Consider the following 23,557-nt stretch of genomic DNA (forward strand, 5'->3'; position numbering starts at 1 on the left):
TTTTATATAGCTGCAGCGGTGAATTGAAAGAGCATCACTGTTATCGACTGCAGGACGAATTTATATGAAGTTTGAACTACCTCTCTCTCTGTGTGTGTGTGTGTGTGTGGTTTTCATCAGGAATACAAATATCCTTACATTTCACAAATATCTGGTCTATTTATGATGGTTTTGCAGGTCAACATCATCCCAGAAATGTTTTTTTTTTTTTTTTTTTAATCTATTATCATATTTTATATGAATTAAACCAGCACGTGTCATTTATTATTGCTACACGATGTGTGCATGTGTCCAAGTGTGTGTGCGTGATTGTGTGTGGTTTCTGGAATCAGGGGCACTGCAGCGAGCGTGACCCGCTTTCAAGATGCAGTGAAGACGAGGAGAAGAAGGGGGGACCTCATCATCAGTGCAGAGAGAGGAGAGGGGAGAGAGAGGAGAGAGAGAGAGACTGACTCACAGTGATTTCGCAGCAGAAGAGCTGGAGTCCACAAAGAATAGACACAGACAGACTCGCTGCAATGTCCCCAACTGTCTGGTACAGGTAGGTGAAGTCATGTCACCTTTTCAAAGGTCGGTGCTGTTGTTGTTGTTGTTGTTGTTCCCTTGAAGCTGCTGCTGTGTTCATGTCAGGGTTATTATAGTTATGATGTTGTCAATTAAGCTTAAGCACCACCACGCTTTAATTGGGAATGCATGTGCATGTGCATGTGGGTGATGATGCTGCAAATGTAGACGATGATGAAGAAGAAGAAGAAGAAGCTGCTAAAAAATTATTCACTCTGCGAATAAAGAGCCAGAGTCAGCTGTTAAACTGTGTGTGTGTGTGTGTGTGTGTGATGTCTGAGGATAAAAGTTGAACAGTTGGTGACGGCGAGGATCAGTTCTAACAGACACCAGCAGCTGTCCATGGTGCTGAAACTCAGAGGGTTTTCTCTGCGGTCCACAGACTCAGCATGTCCTGTCTTCAAAGCTTAAGATTCATCATTGTTTTTATTCCACCCTATAGCATTCTTGTGGGGGTTGTCTTCGGCTTGTCCTCATAGAAGAACCCTTTTTGGCTCCAGGTAGAACCTTTTGGAGGGTTCCACCAAGAACCCTTTTAAAACCATTTATTCAGGAAAGGGGTTTTAAAGGGTTCTCTGGATCAAAATGGTTAATACCGGAACCATTAGTGTTACCAAGAACCCCTGAAAAAGGGTTTTTCAGAAGCAAATGGTTCCAGGTAGAACCTCCAGCCCTTGTAGAAGAACACTTTTGGAACCCTTATTTCTAAGAGTGTAGACACGTTTGAATAGAATAAGCAATAAGAGAAGATATCGTCTACAAGATATAATGGAAAGTGGCATAAAAAGTGAGTTTTCATGATGATTATTGGAGATTAGAGAGTTGTGATGCAATTTATTTAACATGGGAAGATAAAACCGCTAGTAAAGATTTACAATTATAGAGAGAATAAATAAGAGTGAGGACTGGCGATAACCTAATATTCAGTTTAACATCATAAAAAACAAATAAAACGCACCATGTTGAGGATCTTTTGCTTTAAAGTATCACAACATACTAACAGACTTATCAAAATATGCATTATGTCCATTGGTTGATGAAACAATGTATATGTTAACTGTAATTCTGTGTAAAAACTAAGAATTGATGCCCCTTGTTCCGTTCCACAGGTCGAAAACACTGAAGGAGCAGCAGCAGATCAGTTATTTGCCATTTCATCCCAAAGAGGATTGATGGACCGCAATTATGGAAAAGTGGACTTGATTTTACTCTCAGCTCCTGTAGCACAATGTCCAGTATTATGATTTACCTGACTGCCGTTTTCTACTTGCCTGTTTTACTGTCCGAGGGCTTCGTGTTGTCCAACAGCAAGTATGAGAAGTCCCTGGTGCCCAGTTCTGCCTCTCGTCTGGTGGCCAGGATGGACGGGGACATCATAATCGGCGCCCTCTTCTCCGTTCACCACCAACCGTCCGCCGAGAAGGTGGCAGAGAGGAAATGTGGCGAGGTCAGGGAGCAGTACGGCATCCAAAGAGTGGAGGCCATGTTCCACGCCCTGGATCGGATTAACTCAGACCCAAACCTGTTGCCCAACATCACCCTGGGCTGCGAGATCAGAGACTCGTGCTGGCACTCGTCCGTGGCTCTGGAGCAGAGCATCGAGTTCATACGAGACTCGCTCATCTCCCTCCGCGACGACAAAGACGGCTCCAAGTGGTGCATCGAGGGGACGCCGTCCAGTCAGCCGCCGCCGACCAAGAAGCCCATCGCAGGCGTCATCGGTCCCGGCTCCAGCTCTGTCGCCATCCAAGTCCAGAACCTCCTGCAGCTGTTCAACATCCCGCAGATCGCGTACTCGGCCACCAGCATCGACCTCAGTGACAAGACTCTGTTCAAGTACTTCCTCAGGGTGGTGCCTTCAGACACGCTGCAGGCCAGAGCGCTGCTGGACATCATCAAGAGATACAACTGGACATATGTGTCCGCCGTGCACACAGAGGGTAAGACGTATGCACCAATGTGAGGAGCTCACAGGTATAGGGCTGAATGATTTTGAATTAATATAACAAACTGACATTGTTTTGACAGGAATTGCGATTGCGTAAAACTGAGTGTGTTTCTGAGAAAAAAAGTTCAAGCCTTTAAATCTCAGAATTTAGATTTTTTTTCCTGTAATCTCAGAATTCTGATTTATTTCTTAGAATTCAGATTTTTTCTGTGACCTCAGAATTCAGACTTTTTCCCCGGAATTATGACTTTAATCTAATCTAAATAAAACCGAGCGTGTTTCTGAGAAAAAAAATCTTAGAATTCTGATTATTTTAATCTCAGAATTCTGACTTTTTTTTTCTTAGAATTATGATTTTTTTCTCAGAATTCAAACTTTTAGCTCAGAATTCTGACAAAAAGTTGGAAAACAAAAAGGAAACAGCAGGAATTCTGAGATTGTGACTTTAATCTCAGAACTCAGAAAGAATTATGACTTAAATCTAATCTAAAATCAGAATTCTGACAAAAAGTCAGAAAACAAAAAGAAAACAGCAGGAATTTGAATTTATGCTGTTTATGCTGTTATGCTTTCATTTTATTTTATTTTTTACATGTGACCCCAATACTCTTCCGTAGATCATGATTATTTTTGTCATGTTTAAATAAAATGGTAATAGCTCTATGCAGGTTTAGTTATATACAGATCCAGAAAGTCTTCTGGATCCGCTGGATCATAATGTATATATTTCAGGTGCAGGTTCTGTAAAACACCTTTGTGGAGGTCTGTGCTCTCCGAGTGCTCTCGCTCTTTACTCTGTCGGTCATCTATTTATTATTTTTGGCAGAACAGGAAAATCGATGCCACAAATATGAGAAGCTTTCAAGGGCAGGAGGAGCACAGCCTGAAAAAAGTTTGGATCTTTTTTAAATATCTTGTCATTTTCTTGGCTTTTGATCAGCGACGCTGTCATGGATATATTAGTTTGTGGACATTTGGATCGGCACCCAAAAAAAAGTGCTTTCCTTGTCCTCAGCAGCTGCATCGAGGTCACCTTCACCCCGAGTGCTCCAGTTGTTGCTGCTCTTGATTCCATAAAAAGAGATCTGGGGACATAATGGACCATTTAAGATTTTTTTTTTAAAGGAAAGAGTGGACAGTTTTACCTGTAAACATGTTTGACATTTGAATCAAGTCTGAACTTTTAGAACAGATCCTCCTCTGATCCTCTCCCCCCTGACAGCGCCCTTTTGTCTTCCAGGTAACTACGGAGAAAGCGGGATGGAAGTGTTCAAAGAGCTGGCCTCGCAGGACGGCATCTGCATCGCTCACTCTGACAAGATCTACAGCAACGCCGGCGAGAAGCACTTTGACAGGCTGCTGAGGAAGCTGCGCGAGCGTCTGCCTAAGGCCAGAGTTGTTGTCTGCTTCTGTGAAGGCATGACAGTCCGAGGTCTGCTCATGGCCATGAGGCGGCTCGGAGTAGCCGGAGAGTTCCTCCTAATTGGCAGGTTTGTTGTGTTGCAGAGTGTTTTTCTGCCGCCTCAGGGGAGTTTAGTCTTGTATGTCTTTCATTTCTTTTTGGTTTAAAAGTTTTCAAAATAAGTGTAAACTAAGAGAGATATTTCCCTGGTGCAGTGAAAATGGCTTTAGGGGGGAAATGAAAAAAAAATCAGAGACGGTGAAAAACATTTGTTCGTGCTTCATCTGCAGCGAGATAAAGACAAAAATTCAACTTAATAATTCTTCTTAACTCTTAGTGCTCACATGTGCCATGGGAATAATACACAACTCCTTATATGGACATCCTGTGGAAAATGCAGGGTTTTTTAAGTCTTCTTATGTATTGTTGAGTCAAAGTTAATTTTAGATCACATTTTTAATTGTGCAGAAGTCACAAAATTAGACCGTTTTTATTTACCTTTTGTTCCTAAAAACGAGCCAAGTGAACTTTGAACTGTGACTTATTTCACAAATTTCACAAATTCAATCCAATTTTAAATATTTTGAGTACTTTTTTTTTGCTCAGGTGTGTTTATATAGTTGCTGAAAATAACATTTTAGTTGTAGGTTGTGTTGAAAAAACCCCCCGATATAAGACACTCTATATTGCACATTCTTATAGCCTCTGTATATACTGTATGTTTAAGTAATGGAACAATTTTCTGTGTTCAAAGGCTTAAAGGTGCAGTGTGTGAGAATGAGTGCCAACTAGTGGTGAGACTGCAGATTGTAACAAAAAAAAACCTTAGACCTTAATCTCAGAATTCTGAGAGAAAAAAAATTGAATTCTGACTTCTTTAATTTCAGAGTTCTGTGGGAAAAAAGCCAGAATTCATGCCGTTTTATTTATTTTTTCTTTCTTTGGCCCTAATCCTCTTCCGTAGTTTTCTTTGATACACAATGAAAAAAAAGAAAATGGTCGACAAACTTCGACAAAGTTCAGTCAAATGTGTGTGTGTTTTTTTCTGGGTCAAGGAGACTATACTGGAAAAAGGCATTTTTTTATTTTTTTATTTATTTAGAGCAATGCAGTAAGTGAACACATGCAGGCCCTGTGTAATGGGCCAAATAAGAAAAAAGAAGCTGGTCATTAGCCATCCATCTTGTGCTGTGTGAGGAGGATGAAAGAAATGTCTGTTTGTCACAGCACAGATCCCACACACACACACACACACACTCATTTGATCTAACTCTCTAAGCTAAAACTCCCATTGCTTTTGGAAATAATGCTTTAATTCTTTAAAAGCTTCCTCGGCCAAATCGTTTTTTTATGATAACACATCATTCAGGGTTTTTTTGTTTTTTTTTAACGACGCCTTCGTCCCTCGTCTAAAATGGAAATGACTCGTTAAAATAAAGTGTTGATATCCGATTGGTGCTGTAATTTAAATCTGTACAGTCGACAGAGCTGTAGGTGTGTTTGGCACCGGCGAGTGTGATGAGGAGAGTGATGGGAGTGTGATGCTGAGAAGCAGATGGCCAGGTTCTGTTGATACTGTCACACTGGACGGCTATTGTCAGATCAGGTTTTTTTTTTTGAAGTGCCAGCCAAGTCGTAGCTGCTACTGCTGCTGCTGCTGCTGCTGCTGGCTCCACTTGAAAAAAGCCGAGTGTGAAAGCTGGTTATGGTTATTATTTTTGTCCCGCGGTGGAACTACAGTTAGTGATAGGCGTAAGCTTAGAGGCAGGGACGTGTTAAATGTGGCACAACACAGAGCATTTAATATGTTAAAATGTACATAGGCGTTAAGAATAAGAATGTGCAGTATATTATACACTACCTTTCAAAGGTTTGGGGTCACCTATACAATTTTTCCATTAAAAGTCGCACTTTTATTCATCAAAAGAGTTGCAAAATGAATAGAAAATATAGTCAAAACACTGACTGAGATTAGAAATAAAGATTTTTATTCAAAATAAAACTGTTTTCAGCTGTGCTAACATAATTGCACAAGGGTTTTCTAATCATCCAATAGCCTTCTAACGCCATTAGCAAACACAATGTACCATTAGAACACTGGAAATGGGCCTCTATACACCTATGTACATATTCCATTAAAAACCAGACGTTTGCAGATAGAATAGTCGTTTACCACATTAACAATTTATAGAGTGTATTTATGATTCATTTAATGTTATATTCATTGAAAAAAAGTGCTTTTCCTTCAAAAAATAAGGACATTTCTAAGTGACCCCAAACTTTTGAACGCTAGTGTAGTGTCTTTTTAATATCCTTTTTTCTGAAGATCTGACGGAAAGTTGGTCAAAACATTTTTAAAATCAGTTTGAATTTGTGAAATGTGGAAATAGGTCGCAGTTCAACATAAAAAAAACCCTAAAAAAATAAAAAGAATAATTATAAGAATTGCATTTTTTAAAAGCCTGAATATGTGACCTATAAACACACACACACACAGGATGTCCATATAAGGAGTTATGTATTATTCCTGCGGCAATTTACCAAAGGGTAAAGGTTTGAGATTGTCTTCTTGGAGGATAAAGCCGTAGAAAATGGATGTATATCTACTATTTAAGGTCCGATTTTTTTTTTTTTAACTAGGTAAGGGAAGTTTATAGATAGACAGAAAAATAAAGCACTGACATACAAATTAAAAATAAATACAGAAAGTCCACGAAGTCACCGAAACTCTAAACTCTAAAAATAAAGTCAGAGCGATTGCAACGATGACGCACAGTGACGAAAAGCTTCTATGTTTAGTTTGTGCTCACTCTGGGAGCAGTCGGCAGATCTCTGTGAGGTAAAAGAGGGGTTTTATAAGTTTAACAGACACAGCCAGGAGTTAACGCTTCAGTAAAATCGTTCAATTGTGTCTGGGTATTATCTTGTTGCAGTGCTCCCTGGATTATTTTAGCTCGCCGCAACCATATCGCACATAGATTTTCAATTTATTTTTGGTGTTCAGAGACGAAAAACTTGAAAAAGACAAACTCTATCTTTTAATTTCAGTGTGAAGAAGCAGCTTTCGACGTCAAATCCTCCTCCTAAATCCTTGCACTCCTTCATTTCTGACTCATACAAAACGCAGTACAGTTTGGCACTTATGCAAATTCCAGCCATGCATAATCCCACTGTAAAAAAAAAAACACCCGAGAGGCATTTGCATCTCAAATTAAGTTTTTTTTTTCTTCCTTCCAGAGGCATTGGAGTATGTTTTCATTTGTGAAAGCAGCAAACAGAGCCCTTTTGTCTCATCTGCATGATAGTGTTTTGTGAGAGGATTAAATCCAAAGATTGACTTTCAAATGATGATCTGAGCTTCTAATCTGAAATATAAAAACCAAATAACTTACCAGTGTGGAAGCAAAGTCACACTCAGAAGCTCAGCTCGATTGTCTGCTCCAGCACTGATCTGTGAATTCTCGCCGGACTTGTGATTCAGTCTGTGGACTTTTTCTTTTCCTTTTTTGCCTCTTGTGGCGAGTACAGTGAGCTCTCCGTCCGTGCCCCTCAGCAGGGAGCCTGAAAGTCAAAGAAACAAAAAGGGGGAGATGCTTTCTGCAGTATTCAACCAACCAGACTCTGCTTTATGAGGCTGTATGTGCCTATTACAACCCAATAAAACACATACTTGCCATAAAACGGTTGATTTTATTTGACCCGAGTCCATGTTTTGGTTCAAATTTTAAATGAAAAGCTTCCCTTTCAAATAATAAAGACACTTTCTCTCTTTTTAACTGGCTTCATAAAGGCTTCTGCTGTTGTTATCTGAAGAATAAATTCACACTGATCTGCAGTAGCAGCTTTTATCTGCTTTAGTGGCTGGAATCTCTCTCTCTCTGTGTATATACAGTATATTAGCAGGAAATCACACATATAATAAGAATTACACAACATATAATATGCAATAATCTTGGAGGACGTCGTGTTGGGCCACACAGCCTCCACACTTTTATTATTTTTGGATTGATATATTAGATCAGATTTCATAAAACACTCACGTTAACGCAACTTGAGCACCAAAAATGCTCATGTTTTATACTTTATATTGGAGCAGGATCAAAAACAATAGTGATTTCAATGGGTTTCAATAAGCACATTTTTGGCCCTCAGGTGTGTTAGTGTGAGTATTTTAGTTAACGTTGTTTACAATGGCGTAAAAACACACAAAAATGCACAACCTGGCATAAATTTTTAACAATATGCATTTGTCTCGGTGCGATTAAGGGTTAAATATTCCAGAAATATCTTCACCGTTCTTTTGCCATGTCAGATTTCATAAAAGAGTCACGTTAACACACACAGAGCACAAAAAATGTTCATGTTTTATACTTTATATTTGAACCGGATTGAAAAAATACAGTGATTTGACTGGGTTTCAATTAGCACATTTTTGGCGCGTAGGTGTGTTAGTGTGAGTATTTTAGTTAACGTTGTTTACAATGGACTGAAAACACTGGAAAATGCACAACCTGGCATATATTTTTAACAAGATGCATGGAAAAATTAGCTAAAAAGTAAAACCAAAAGGTGTTCAGGTGCGTTTAAGGGTTAAATATTCTCGAAATATCTTCACCAAAGAGGTTTCTCAGAGGTCAATGGGGATTTGTTTTCTTTTCCATGAAACACACTTAGCTCCGTGACTCAAATGTAATATTAATATAATAAGGTGATGTCCTCACTGCCGTGTTCTCTCCCTCTCTACCTGCAGCGACGGCTGGGCCGACCGCGTGGAGGTGGTGGAGGGTTACGAGCAGGAGGCCGTGGGCGGCATCACCGTCAAGCTGCAGTCGGACGAAGTCTCCTCATTCGACGACTACTTCCTGAAGCTGCGGCTCAGCACCAACGCGCGCAACCCGTGGTTCCCGGAGTTCTGGCAGTACCGCTTTCAGTGCCGCCTTCCCGGACACCCACAAGAGAACATGAATTATGCACGCAACTGCACAGGTTAGCTGAAACAGCTCGGTCCAACATCAATTACTAGCAGTGCTTTTTTTATGGTTTATAATTTCATACACGAGTGTGTGCACGTCAGCTTGTCTTCTTGAACTGTTCTGATGTTCTGATGTGTGCAATACCCAGAGGACGGAGCCATAAACTGGAACACAGCCTTTAATTATGAATTAGACTGCTACGAGGGTAGAGTTATCTCTCTTAGTCGGTCCAATAACAAATATCTTTGTTCATTTCTGTGACACTTTGTGGCTTTACAGAGGATGAGGAACTAGGTAAATTCATTTGAAAGAAAAGAGCTAAATAAAAGCTTCCAGAAACAATGCTCAACAAGCATGTTTCCACAACATTCTTTATGCATATTTTCCTTTTATATATCTATATATATATATATATGTATATTTACGTTTTCAATGATCACAAACACTTTCTATTTTCCGGAAAAATAATGTCAACGTAAATATAAAATAACGCAGAAACCATTTTTTTAAGTTGACACCTCAAGATTCTTCATTTAATTCTTCTTATTATTATTATTTTTTCCATTGCATCTTCCTTTCTACAGTTATTTTCTTTGCTGAGAACAGAGCCTCTCTTTATTTATTTATTTATGATGCACACACACTTTAATTCATTCCTCCTTCAAAGCACCATATTTTATAGTGCGTTATTACAGTATTCATTTTGTCTCATAAGTGTATTTGTATAGAGAGTTATTGTTTGCTGTCCTGTCCTGTTCTTTTTTTATTTATTTATTATTTATGTTTTCATTTATTTATGTATGATGTAGAACTCCGGGACGGTGAGTGAATCCCTCTGAATGGAACCATAACGCTCCTCACTTTTTGCAATATACATAGAGGTCGATTGATATTAATTTTTATTTTTTTTTAATCACATATTGGGACAAATAACTTTCACTATATCTCTATAATCTCAGTTGACCTCTAATATATGAAGCTATTGGGATGTTTTCTTTTGTTTTTGTCGTTGTAACGCAGTGAGATCTGTTCTCACACAGTTCCCCGCCTTAACATGGTTGTCCAATAACAGCCCAATAACATTTGAGTGAGACGGTGTCGCGGGGGGCTAATCCAGCTTTAGCTGCATGGAGAAGGGGGGAAAAAGGAAGCCACTTTGCCAGTAGAGCATAATTCTCCGATTGAAGCTTATTCATTAGTTAGAAGTTTGATTTAGCGGCGGCAAAACCTCAGTGGGTCTTCATATCTGCTTGCATGCTGGTGTCATGACATCATTGCATCACCATCTTCATCATGATCATGACTGAGGCTCAAAGAGCTCTGTGAGTGAAGCGAGTGTCAACTCCAAGGAGCTTGTTCAGAACTAGGTCACTCACCAGCAGCAGCAGCAGCAGCAGCAGTTCCCATCAGACAGTCAACCAGCTGCCGCCTGGATGAGTCTGCTGCTAACAGGGTTGGTTTGGTCGCAGTTTCCCCATGATTGAGCTCTGCAGTAGTGGATGATGCATGTGAAAGTCGCAGCCTCAGGTGCAGAGAGTGAAGCTTGTATTTTGGGGGAAAAACACAGAAGGTGAAGCAGCTGTAACAGAATCTGATTCAGTGTCAACAACAAAAGAGTCCCGACAGAAAAGCTACTGTAGACTCATCATCTTTTAAGCAATCTGGTCGTTTATCACATGTGCCTAACCAATCAAATGACAGGAAAAAAATGGTCATAATCTCTCCTGTGGTGTTTAAAAACGAGTGGACGTGTTGTGGTTCGTCACAGTGAAAGCTGAACGTTGGACGAGTTAGAGATTAAATGTAAACACTTACTGTATCCAGTTAGACGTTATATGAGGTCAAATTGACCAACAGAGAGTTAACTTCCTCAAGGTACTTGTGAAATAATGTCAAACATGGGATGAAGATAGGGCTGAACAATCGATATTGCAATACAGCCTACTGCAGTATTTGTGTGTGAAAATACACACACTTGATAAGAAAAAATAGTGAAAATAAAATAAAACTAGAAAAGCACTCAGAGAGCACAGACCTCTGCCAAGGCAGCTCTGCCCCCACAAAATAATGATAGCGTTGACGGATCACGCCCAAAATATAATCACTTGTTCTTGGTCCCATTGTGGACATTTCCTGAAAATTTCATCCAAATTCCGTCTGTGATTTTTTAAGTTATGTTGCTGACAGACAGACAAACATATAACATATATCTCCTGGCAGAGGTCAATAAAATATATAACCTATAAAATTCAGTACACATTAACCCTTATTTTACATAAAATCTAACTACATTTTTGTTCTAAATGTACTAAATCAACAGTTTAGTACATTTATGGTAAGACGTGGTATTGCTTTAAGAAAGAAAGAAAGAAAGTTTTTGCACAGCGTTGAATGCATGGCGTAGCACTGGCGTTATACTACAGTACTTTTACACAGAGCAACTGAAGAAACCTGCTTCCTCTGCTTCGAGCTTCTAGTATTACACTGAACTGATAGGGTGTGTGTGTTACACACACAGTTTGTCTCATTTTGTTTGTCTGAGGAGAAACAAACTCTAACTGAATCCCGAGTCATGGCTGCAGGAATGGATGTTCTCGCCATGGTAACGAGGTTTTCTCTGAAACCCACTTCCATACACACACACACACACACACACACACAAACACACACACACACACACACACACACACACAGAGCACCCTATCATTGCTTTGTAATCAGTGACATCATGCTGGACGCACCTGTAAATCTACACCTGAGATTTTAAAAACAGCATTAACGCGCCACCGCTTGCAGCCTCAATGCTCCTCCTGTAAGATTCTGTCTTAAAAGATTGAGTCGCGGAGTGAATTCACAGCCGTCTCTCGCGTGTGGACAGGTTACGAAAGTCTGGAGGACAACTACGTCCAGGACAGCAAGATGGGCTTCGTCATCAACGCCATCTACGCCATGGCGCACGGGCTGCACGACATGCACACTCACCTGTGCCCCGGCCACGTGGGCCTGTGCGACTACATGACGCCCGTCGATGGGCGCCACCTGCTGGACTTCCTGCTCAAGACGTCGTTCACGGGCGTCTCCGGGGAGGACATATGGTTCGACGAGAACGGGGACTCGCCTGGGAGGTGAAACATTCAGTTTTCTTCATTTATTTATTTAATCACTTTACCTCCACAATCAGTACTTTCTGCTCCAGTCTTAGAGTAAATTTTGTCAATATTAAGCCAATATTTGCTAGTTTTCTTTGTGTCAACATTTTCGGGAATTTTGACCCAAAATTTAATTTTAAGCACAGAACAAAATAACTGAAAATTCTATTAGTGTGTGGTAGTACACACATGACGTCACGCGTCTTTTCCCGGTCAGTCAGAAACGCGTCATGCGTTAACGTTGAAGGGCCGTTAATGCGTCCAGCAGATTAATTGTGCCCAAAACATAAATGTACGACAAATAATCTCATTGTATACTTGGAATAATACAAAACTCCTTATATGAACATCCTGGGTGTGTGTGTTTATAGGTCACATATTCAGGCTTTAAATTTTTTTTGGTTTTTTAGGTTTCTTACGTGCTATTACTAAAAATGCGATATAAAATGAATCAGAACTTTGACTAATTATCACATTTTTAGCTGTGATATAAAGTCGCAATAATAATAACCTTTGAACTGTGACGCATTTCAAAAAATGACACAAATTCAATCCGATTTTAAATATTTCAAGTACTTTTTTTCTCAGGTGTGTTTATACAGTTGGTGAAAATGAAAATGCTTGATGTGATGGTGTTTTTGTTTTTTATTACCGAGCGGAGATCAAATAAGATGAAAGCCAGAAATAAAAACCAGTGTCTCTGCAGGAGTATTGATCATCAGGGCTGACAGGCCCGTCTGCTCTGAGTGGCAGTAAAACTCTAATTTCCTCTCTTAAAAATCGATCCGATGATGGTGAAAAACCCATCGTGTCCTTCCCCCCCCTTCGACTCACCCTCATCAGGTACGAGATCATGAACTTCCAGCGCATGCAGCCCGGCGTTTACGACTACATCAACGCCGGCTCCTGGCATGAGGGCGTCCTCAGTCTGGACGATGACATGCTCCAGATCAACCGCAGTGACATGGTCCGCTCTGTGTGCAGCGAGCCCTGCTCCAAAGGAGAGATCAAGGCAAGGGATTACACACACACCCCCCCCCCCCACACACACACACACACACACACACACACACACACACACACACACACACACACACAAGATCATATTGTGCTGTTGCCAGGTTGTAAAAACAATAAATGACTAGAGGTAGACAATAAGCCATTAAAGGCGCCATATGTGAGAATGTGGCCAAAAACGGTTACTACATTCAAACTTAAAATACCAAGGTCTTTTAGGTTTCGTTTTCTGACGTAACTGGCAACCCGTGGTTGCTCGGCAGCTGAGACTCTACTGACTGCAAGGATTGGTAGTATAATATAGTATAATAATATATAATATTAATAATATTATTTGGATAGCACCTTTAAAAAGAACAGTTTACAGTGAATTTACATTACATAACAATACATACATACATATAAACAGTATAAATAACAGAAATATTACATTGGTTTATCATTTATGGTGCTAACAAAGAAAAAAAGATTAAAAAATAAATAAATGAATAAAGAAAGACAGCATCACATAAAGTCTATAAAAATACGTTTTAAGAAGTGGTTTAAAAGATCTTTGACGTTCTGAATGGAATTATGTGAACATGAAATAGAAGGATGGTTTCACTCCAGGTTGTTTTGCACAGTATACTATAAAACATAACTGTGTGAATTTAAAGATTTTCCAGAGAGTATAACTAAATTTCTTTCTTTCATTTTCTCGAACCAGGTGATCAGGAAGGGCGAAGTGAGCTGCTGCTGGATTTGCACGGCCTGCAAAGACAACGAGTACGTCCAGGACGAGTTCACGTGCAAAGCCTGTGATCTGGGCTGGTGGCCCGACCAAGAGCTGGAAGGTACGCTTGTCCTCGTTTCTTGAGGTTTTTTAAAAAAAAGCACCAGAGCTGAGACGAACAGCAATTGAGCAATTTAATTTGAGAGAAACAGTGAAATGTTTTGGGGGGGAATATGCTGATTTGCTTGCTGAGTCAGCCTCACAGTGCCTGCACATCTACATTTATAATTTCCCAAAATAACAATACATCTTTTTCTCTATCACACACAGAATCACCTCTGAGGTTCCTTGCGTTCTTGTTACATGATTAAAGTATTTAGAGATTATTGATTAGATGTATAAAAAAAAAAAAAAAAAGTGAAGTTCTGTGTTCTGCACTGTCCTAGTTTCATTGCCTTCCTACGACATCTGAGAGCCATTCATCATCTTCACCATCTCGTCCAGCAACAGCCCCCACTTCACTCTCCGCTCTCCTGGCCCACTTTCAAAGACCGCCTGTCCTGTACAAAGACGCTTTCTGAACAGGACCATTTTACCTCCACTTCTTTTTAAAAACACAAGCTCATTAGATGCACACAAAAAAAGCAGCAAAGCGGTGATTTAAAGCTTATTCTCTGCTGCTCCTTTCTTAATCTAAACCCTCTTTCAGTTCTACTGTAACGTCATTAAATATTCAGTGTGTTCTCAACAGGAAGCAGAAAGCAGATCTTATTTGGATCCGTGTAAAACGCGACGGTTTTCCTTTGTCCTGCTGCTGCATCGCCCCCCTCCTGCGACTACGACTGCAGCCCAGCCCCGGACATGGCTCAGTAAAAAGGGATTTATTTATAGTTGAGCTCAAAACCTACTTTTTTCAACTTACTGCATTTTCTCCGGCAAAACATGTTTGAACATTCTCATGAAACGAGAGTGTAGAATACAGTATGTCCAATGTCATGAGCCTTGCTGTTGAATGATGATTAATGGTGATGCTAAAAGGTTCATTAAATAGTAGTGTGAAATGTCACGTATTATGGCAAACTGAGGCGTCACTCATAAGAATCTGAATTCTCCATTTTTAAACCCTTGAGTTTCACAATTTGACCCGTGCCAAGTTGATGTTTCCGTGTCCACTGCTGTGATTTATCTTCTATCTTCCTCGAAATAGGAACATAATTTACAAAACTGACGTAATGTTTTCTCGAAATAGACCTGGAACTAGCAAATGAGACTATTAACGCCTCAAGAAACTGTAATTTCCCATTTTTTGGCCCCCTAGTGGCTATTCTATACGCTCTTACTTCCTGGTTAGCTTCACATAGCAAAGTTTTGCCCACAAATTTTATGATATATATCTTGGGTTTTTTTCAGTCTGTGAGCCGATTCCCCTGCGCTACCTGGAGTGGAGCAATCCAGAGTCCATAATCCAGGTGGTCTTCTCCTGCGTGGGCATCCTGATCACGTCATTCGTCGCCTTAGTCTTCGTCTTGTACCGCGACACGCCTGTGGTCAAATCCTCCAGCCGGGAGCTCTGCTACATCATCCTCGCTGGCATCTTCCTGGGTTATCTGTGTCCCTTCACTCTGATTGCCCGTCCCACTGTGGCCTCCTGCTACCTGCAGAGACTTCTCGTCGGACTCTCTGCCGCGATGTGCTACTCTGCGCTGGTAACGAAAACCAACCGCATTGCCCGAATCCTGGCAGGCAGCAAGAAGAAGATTTGCACCAGGAAGCCGCGGTTCATGAGCGCTTGGGCCCAGGTGGTCATCGCCTCGATCCTGATCAGTGTCCAGCTCACGTTGGAGGTGACCCTCATCATCATGGAGCCACCTGAGCCAATCAAGTCCTACCCCAGCATCAGAGAAGTCTTCCTGATCTGCAACACGAGCAATCTCGGCGTCGTCGCCCCTTTGGGCTACAACGGCCTGCTCATCATGAGCTGCACATATTACGCCTTCAAGACTCGCAATGTTCCTGCAAATTTCAACGAGGCCAAATACATCGCCTTCACCATGTACACCACATGTATAATCTGGCTGGCGTTTGTGCCGATCTATTTCGGGAGCAATTACAAGATCATCACGACGTCGTTCTCAGTGAGCCTCAGTGTGACTGTGGCTCTGGGCTGCATGTTCACGCCAAAGATGTACATCATCATCGCCAAGCCGGAGCGGAACGTGCGCAGCGCCTTCACCACCTCCGACGCTGTGCGCATGCACGTCGGAGACGGCAAAATCGCCTGCCGGAGCAACAGCCTGCTCAGCATGTTCAAGAGGAAGAAGAACGCTGGCAACGGCAGGTAGGTTTTCGTTAATTGAGTCTGTGAGTGCTGCTCCTGAGGCACCTCAGGGATGCTGGTTTTTTACTGTAATTCCCTCTCAAAGGGAAACCTGATGTCTCACTGTATTCATTCTCATAGGATCACCTGTTGTAAAGTGTGACGGATGTAGGTCAGTACTCAATTCACACAGACATTTGAATTATTTCAACCTGTTTGCAAATTTAAAAACAAGCATCTCTGTGTGCTAAGGGAGGACGAGTGAAAGCGCAAATACAGAACACAGGGTTTCTGCAGGGTTGACTCCTAGTGATGTAAATTCAGCTATTCACAAACGCACAATTAAAGCTTAAATTACAATCTGATCAATATGCAAGACTATATGATTGGGTATTTCTTCACATAATTCTACTTGATGATCCATAAATTGTCTACTAACACTTTGCTAAGTCACTTTTTAAAAATATTTCAATAATATTTTGGAGTTATTTAATTACAAAACTACAAAATAAATGTATATTTATGACCCCATTTGATCCTTCCCAGACCATAATGGAGATGCAGCAGTGAGTGAGTGAGAGTCCCACACTTTGGGATTCACTAATACAAACAATTAAATAAACGGTGCGTGAAGCTAAGTAAACCGAAATATGAACGGGTTATTTTTAAGTCGTTAAGATCCTGCCCATTAAACATCATGAGTCTCCCATTGTTTTCATAGCCAACACTAGTGTGTGTGCTTGATGAGGTTGTACACTCTTAGAAATAAAAGTGCTAAGTAGAACCATATCAGGTTCTTTGGCTTGTCCTCATAGGAGAACCCTTTTTGGCTCCAGGTAGAATCTTCTTATAAAGGTTACCCTTTTGGAGGGTTCCACCAAGAACTCTCTTAAAACCCTTTATTCAGGAAAGGGGTTTTAAAGGGTTCTCTGGATCAAAATGGTTCTTCCTGGAACCATTAGTGTTACCAAGAACCCTTGAAAAACCCTTTCTTCGGGAAAAGGTTTTTCAGAAGCAAATGGTTCCAGGTAGAACCTCAGCCCTTGTAGAAGGACCCTTTTGGAACCCTTATTTCTAAGAGTGTATGAGGGCAAGCCGAAGAACCTTATATGGTTCTACTTAGCACTTTTATTTCTAAGAGTGTACACACTCTTAAGGAAATAAGGGTTCCAAAAGTGTCCTTCTACAAGGGCTGAGGTTCTACCTGGAACCATTTGTTTCTTTCCCGAAGAAAGGGTTTTTCAAGGGTTCTTGGTAACACTAATGGTTCCAGTAAGAACCATTTTGATCCAGAGAACCCTTTAAAACCCCTTTCGTGAATAAAGGGTTTTAAAAGGGTTCTTGGTGGAACCCTCCAAAACACTCTTAGAAATGGATCAAATGGTTTTTATTGGAACCATTCGTGTTACCAAGAACCCTTGAAAACCCCTTTCTTCGGGAAAGGATTTTTCAGAAGCAAATGGTTCCAGGTAGAACCTCAGACCTTGTAGAAGGACCCTTTTGGAACCCTTATTTCTAAGAGTGTAGTTTCAGTTTTTTAGTGAGACAAGGGGGGAAATAATAAAAAAAAAAAACAACCCTGCAGATACCTTTAAATAATATTTACAATATCAAATATTATTTACATGTTTATAAACTAGAAATAAAGGTTTTTTTTGTCTTTACATTTCTGGTTCCCTTTGAAGTAACAGCCATCTTTATTTTGTTCATAGTTCTAATGGAAAGTCTGTGTCATGGTCTGAACCAGGTGCAAGACATCCTCCCAAAGGGGATCATACATGGCACAGACTGTCAGTGCATGTGAAGAGACAGGACGCAGGTTCCAATCAGATGGCCGTCATCAGACCCTTAACTAACACATACCATAACACCACACTGGAGTTCTCAGACCTCAGCACCAAGACGCTGTACAATGTGGCTGAGGAGGAGGACGAGGGTGACGCGATAAGATACAACCCCCCCATCACTCCCCCCATGATGGCCCACGGGCAAATGCCTTCTTGTGGGCTAATGGAGGACGTGGATGAGGTGGTGGAGCTCTATACACCTGGACGTCTGCAGAAAAACAGCATTATCCCCCAACATATCATCATGGAGCGCCTACAGGAGGAGGAGGTGGCGTTGGTGAGCAAATTTAACAGCAACATCCCGGAGCTGAGTGATATGATAAGCATGCCCGAGGCCGTGAGCGGTGGCCTGCCTGTGTACCATCAGGCCCACCTCATCCAGCAGGAGTCGGTCCTGCCCGTGCAATTCGGCCCATTTGACGAGGAGCTCGTCTCGCCTTTAGAGGAGGACGGGATGGACAGCGAGCGGTTCGGTCTTCTCCACGGATACATGTACAACAACGCGCGGATCCACGAGGAGGACTTTGCTCGGCTCAAATTAGCGGCAGAGGATTCGGTGGCTCTGATGCCTCCCTCGCCCTTCCGAGATCGTGCCGGCGCTCCAGCAAGCCCCTTCCCAAACTCACCGGTGTCTGAGTCGATCTTGTGCTCCCCTCCAAACGTGACGTACGCCGCCGTCATTCTCCAAGACTACAAACAAAGCTCCTCGACTCTGTGAAGACATGTGGAAACAAAACAAAAACATATTTTCACGTTTATAATGACTTATTATATGTATATGATAAAACATAAGCGAAAAACATCATTCTGTATTCTCCATTTCCACTCTAGAACTTAATAGCTTTTACATGATAAGGGTGAACAACAAGGTGCCACATTTTAAAATGATTTTAGATGTTAGATAAAAGCTATGAACATGCACACATTTCTACAATAACATAAGGTTTTAGGGATGAAATAGAATACTTATAACTAAGTTTGTCTACAGTATGAGTGTACCTTTATGAATTAAAGTAATATAAATAGATTGATTTGATAAATGTAGCACATAACGTAACAAGCAAATGATTCTGTTGATTTAAAATAACTTTATGGCGAATATACTTTGTGTGTAATTCCAAACAATTCAAGTCTTACAGCATTTTAAAGACAAGTTGTTGTTGTTGTTTGTTTACATATTTATGAGGAAAAGAAAGATGTGGAAAGTTTTGGTGAGATTTTACAAAACAAAAAAGTTTACATTATCATTAAATAAGAGCTAACAAGCTAACAATTAGCTAAATACTAGCTACGGTTTAACTGATGATTAGCTAATGAATACCTTTCATTTAACGGTTGGTATATAATAACTACCTGTATAATGTTTTTTTGTGTACTAGTTTGATTTTGGGGAAATATTTGTATTTACTTAATATTGGTCTGGTATATAACCTTACAGCTAGCCACCACTAGCTTAGCTTTAACACAAGAAAGAGTGGAGAAGCTAGGCTAAGCTAAGATAATTTAGCACATTTTCCAAAATACTGGCAGTGAAGAGTAAAACGTGTTCTTTGATTTTTGAGGGAATTAAAAAGTTGTCACATACACACAAACAAAAAAACAAACAACTATCTGTGAATTTTTGATTGATGGCACTGCCAAGCTAGCGCACGGTTCCTGGACTGTATCATGGATGTAGCAGAGGACGTTCAAGTGCCACATTTTCATTCAAGATTTTTTTTGTATGTTTATCTCATTTTTATGGTCTCTAGCACAACTAGTTTGAAATTTGTATCTTTTTTTATAATTAGGCTTAAGATTTCATACGTGTTTCAATTTACCGTGCATATAAGATAAATGATATACATGTGTTTTGTGAGTCATGTATCATATTTTGGTATTCAGATAATATGCATAACAGTATTAGGAGGAACTCATTAGCTGCGTGTGCTTGTGTTGCGTGACTGGCTGTGCACAGCAATCATTTTCCTAAATATTAAGACTGTCACAGCCTATTGAATCCGTAAAATGTGATAAAGTCCTTGCATATTGTCTGTAACATTGATAATAAGCTATTTGCTGCATAATACAGAATATACACAGTATGGATTAAGTCTGCCATTTAAACAAATGCTGTAGAGCATATGAAGGAAACTTGTTGGATTACAGTAAATTGATATTTTTTATGGTTTTGTCTCCTGTTTGTCATCATAAAATGAGGTGGATTTAAGTTCTTGGTCCTCGTCCTGTTTTCAAACCAAAAAGCAAAGCTATTTAGCTTTGGTCTGAGGGACGAAATGATCAAGAACATCCTGGGGGAATACTTTAAATTCAGCACAGACATTCATTTGGACCCATGAAATTATTAGATTTTGGTGTCCAAAGGCCACAGTGGGTTCCAAAAGGGTTCTTCTACAAGGGCCGAGGTTCTACCTGGAACCATTTGCTTCTGAAAAACCCTTTGCCGAAGAAAGGGTTTTTCAAGGGTTCTTGGTAACACTAATGGTTCCAGTAAGAACCATTTTGATCCAGAGAACCCTTTAAAACCCCTTTCCGAAATAAAGGGTTTTAAAAGGGTTATTGGTGGAACCCTCCAAAAGGGTTCCAGGTGGAGAGTGTGTTCTATGTTTTCAAGCCTGGAACCTGCAGCAAATAAAACGTTTTCTCAGCTCTGAATTCAGTTCCCAGTCAGACAGTATCCATGGAAACAAACCCGCTTTATCCCAGAACTGTAGTTAAATGTGGTTAAAGTCTCACTTCATTTAACGTTACGTAACATTAAAGTGAAGGTCTAGTTGGATAACGTTAAATCGTACCACTCACGATAAACAAATAGAAGAAGCACTGGGGGGCATCCGGGGGCAACCGTGAAATCAAATCCAAAAAACTGAAATCCATCTGCCAAAATAAAAACCTCCTACCTTTGTGAAATTAATTCATCTTCATTTTTGGAGTTCGCTAAAACAAAACAGACTTATTTTTATCTGTTTAAGGCCAAGCGTGGTTTGAAATGTTCAGAGTTTGGGGAGCAAGAGTGGACAAGAAGGGACAGAGCTTCTCTACACATAATATTCATTTAAAAAGAGAACAAATAGCATTTAGGAATAATCAAACATCTCTCTGAGGCATTATTAGCCAAATAAAGCCAGAATTGGAGCCTTCGTCATACCAATTATCATAGTCAACACTGAATTGCTAACAACAACAACGGGATTGCCTCATTATTGCTTACCAACAGGGGTCATTAAAACCTCTCTAGTTATGCCATATTCATTAGCATAGATTAAATACAGTGTTGTGGTCCTGTTTTATTCATAAACATGGGTCACCACCAGGGGCCCACAAACAACATTTTGCCTCTTATCATGTACAAGTTGATACAAAGGTACAATATAAACAACATTAATAAAAAACATTTTATTCAAATAGATGTGTGCATATAGGTAATAAGCTTATATGCCAAAAGGCTTTGTTTGTCTTTCTTCTCTTGTACTACACTCTTAGAAATAAGGGTTCCAAAGGGGTTCTTCTACGAGGGCTGAGGTTCTACCTGGAACCATTTGCTTCTGAAAAACCCTTTCCCAAAAAAATAAAAGTTTTTTTCAAGGGTTCTTGGTAACACTAATGGTTCCAGTAAGAACCATTTTTGATCCGGAGAACCCTTTAAAACCCCTTTCCTGAATAAAGGGTTTTAAAAGGGTTTTTGGTGGAACCTTTATATAAAGGTTCTACCTGGAGCCAAAAAGGGTTCTCCTATGAGGACAAGCTTTTCTGTCTAAGCTGAAATAAACTAGTGATTGGTTTACCAACTGCATACATGTTTCTTGTTTAATAATTTTATGTCTGACTAATTTCAGTTTGCAGTGCTGAAGCTCCTAATTTTAATTATATGAGATTACATGCGTGTTAAACATGACCTCTATATAACCATATTTTAAACACACACACACTTAACTCAACAGATGCATAAACAATGAATGTTCTCCATCATATTCTACCTCACTGTTTGTATGACAGCATAAATATTGATGAGGCGCGCAGGTGTCTTTCCTTGTCAAACAAACGATGGTGAAAAAGCGCCACAGGGTCTGGATCAAAGTGAACCAGCCCACTCCGCTAACCCTGGAGAGGCAAAGAGACAAAGACGGGCTTCTGTTGGTTAAACGTTCCAACAAGACTGGATTTTTTTAAATGCCAAGTTGTGAACATGAGCTATTTCAGTTTTCTTTTTTTATATATATATGTATAGTGTGGGCTGCCTCATAAACACCTCTGCGGAGCTCAGTTCAGTGATAGTCAGGCTAATAAACAAATCAGCATGAAGCACGCAACCAAGATGTGTTGGCGACTGAGCCACTGCTGTATAATGAGAGGCCACGAACTGTGAATCTGTTTTCTGTGTGTGAGAGAGAGAGAGAGAATGCCCTGAAACGTTTTAATAATTCAGGCCGTCACATATTCCTCCTTAAGTCACAACCTATCCGATCCCAGCTACTGGGTGTTACTTGTCTGTTATGCAATCCATGCATATAATTATCTGTTAATCACTTCACAGCGAGATGAGAGTGAGTCCCAGGCTTCAGCAGCACAGTCGCTGCAGCTCGGCTCGGCTCGGCTTGATATGGCCAACAGCAGAGAAAAGCTACAGCAGCATGACCTGGTTTTACCGGAGGGAGAGAATATGATGTGAAAATGTACTCTACTGGAAACTGGTACTGTATTTGAAACACCTGGGATTTCATCGAGCAGATCTAATCCAGGGCCACCACCGACGATTATTACTGAAAAATCTGTAAAACAACGTTTCAATCGAGTTCAATGGCAACACAGATGTCAATTTATTGGATTAAATCATACTGCAATCCAGGCTTTATGAGGTTAAATGAAGCAGAGGAAAGAATGAGTGTTAATAAAATAATTGATTAGTTGGTTTGAAGCTTTTTTTCATGATTAAAACAAGATTTTTTAATTCTTAAATGGGAATATTTTCTAGTTTATTTGCTCCGCATTAACAAAGAAATCATTAAAACTGAATAATTTTGGTTTGTGGACAAAACAAGGCATTAGAGAACATCAACATTTAACGCTTTCTGACATTTTATGGACCAAACGATGAGAAAATAATCCACAGATTAATTGATTATGAACATAATCCACAGTTGCCGCTCTATTGTACATCTGTTGAATACATCTTCATCCTGAAAGCAATGAGTTGCTACTCAGCATGTAATAATACTAATACTAATATTAATACTAATAATGTAAACTGCTTTGTTGATATTTAAGGAGAGTGAGACCTTGGCCATTATCTTCACTGACGTTGATGTTGAGTATTACTCGGGGTTATTTTTGGACGCCAATCTGTTCGTTGCTGTCCTGTAGTTTAGTTTTTACTTCCCTGTGTCCTTGCTCTGCATCTAGGGAACTGCTCCACATCTCGCTGGTGGGATACCTGTAACACAGCTTTTGTCCAAATTCTGCCTCCATCCAGGTAAATCATATATATCATATCATATTATATATGCACTACGCTCATCAGGTAAGTTGCAATATAAACACCAGAAGGTAGTGTGTATATTTCTTGATAGAATTTTGCCGGAGGGAAAGTGAGGAAAGAAGTGACACGCAACTTCTAATTACGGATATGTG

The 23,557-nt window shown here is 40.2% G+C and overlaps 1 protein-coding gene across 1 annotated transcript; it reads left to right on the forward strand.

The window, feature by feature from the left end:
• Nucleotides 1-1,804: 1,804 nt before the first annotated feature.
• On the forward strand, nt 1,805-18,647 carry grm1b (glutamate receptor, metabotropic 1b; the record flags this gene model as incomplete). Its single annotated transcript, XM_083892968.1, has 8 exons — nt 1,805-2,504; nt 3,753-4,002; nt 8,665-8,900; nt 11,745-12,012; nt 12,880-13,048; nt 13,760-13,886; nt 15,176-16,103; nt 17,795-18,647. The coding sequence occupies 8 exons, from the start codon at nt 1,805-1,807 to the stop codon at nt 18,645-18,647; spliced, it is 3,531 nt and encodes a 1,176-aa protein (XP_083749094.1).
• Nucleotides 18,648-23,557: the final 4,910 nt, after the last annotated feature.

This window comes from Microchirus variegatus (genome assembly GCF_963457635.1).
Source record: "Microchirus variegatus genome assembly, chromosome: 7".
Lineage (NCBI taxonomy): Eukaryota > Metazoa > Chordata > Actinopteri > Pleuronectiformes > Soleidae > Microchirus > Microchirus variegatus.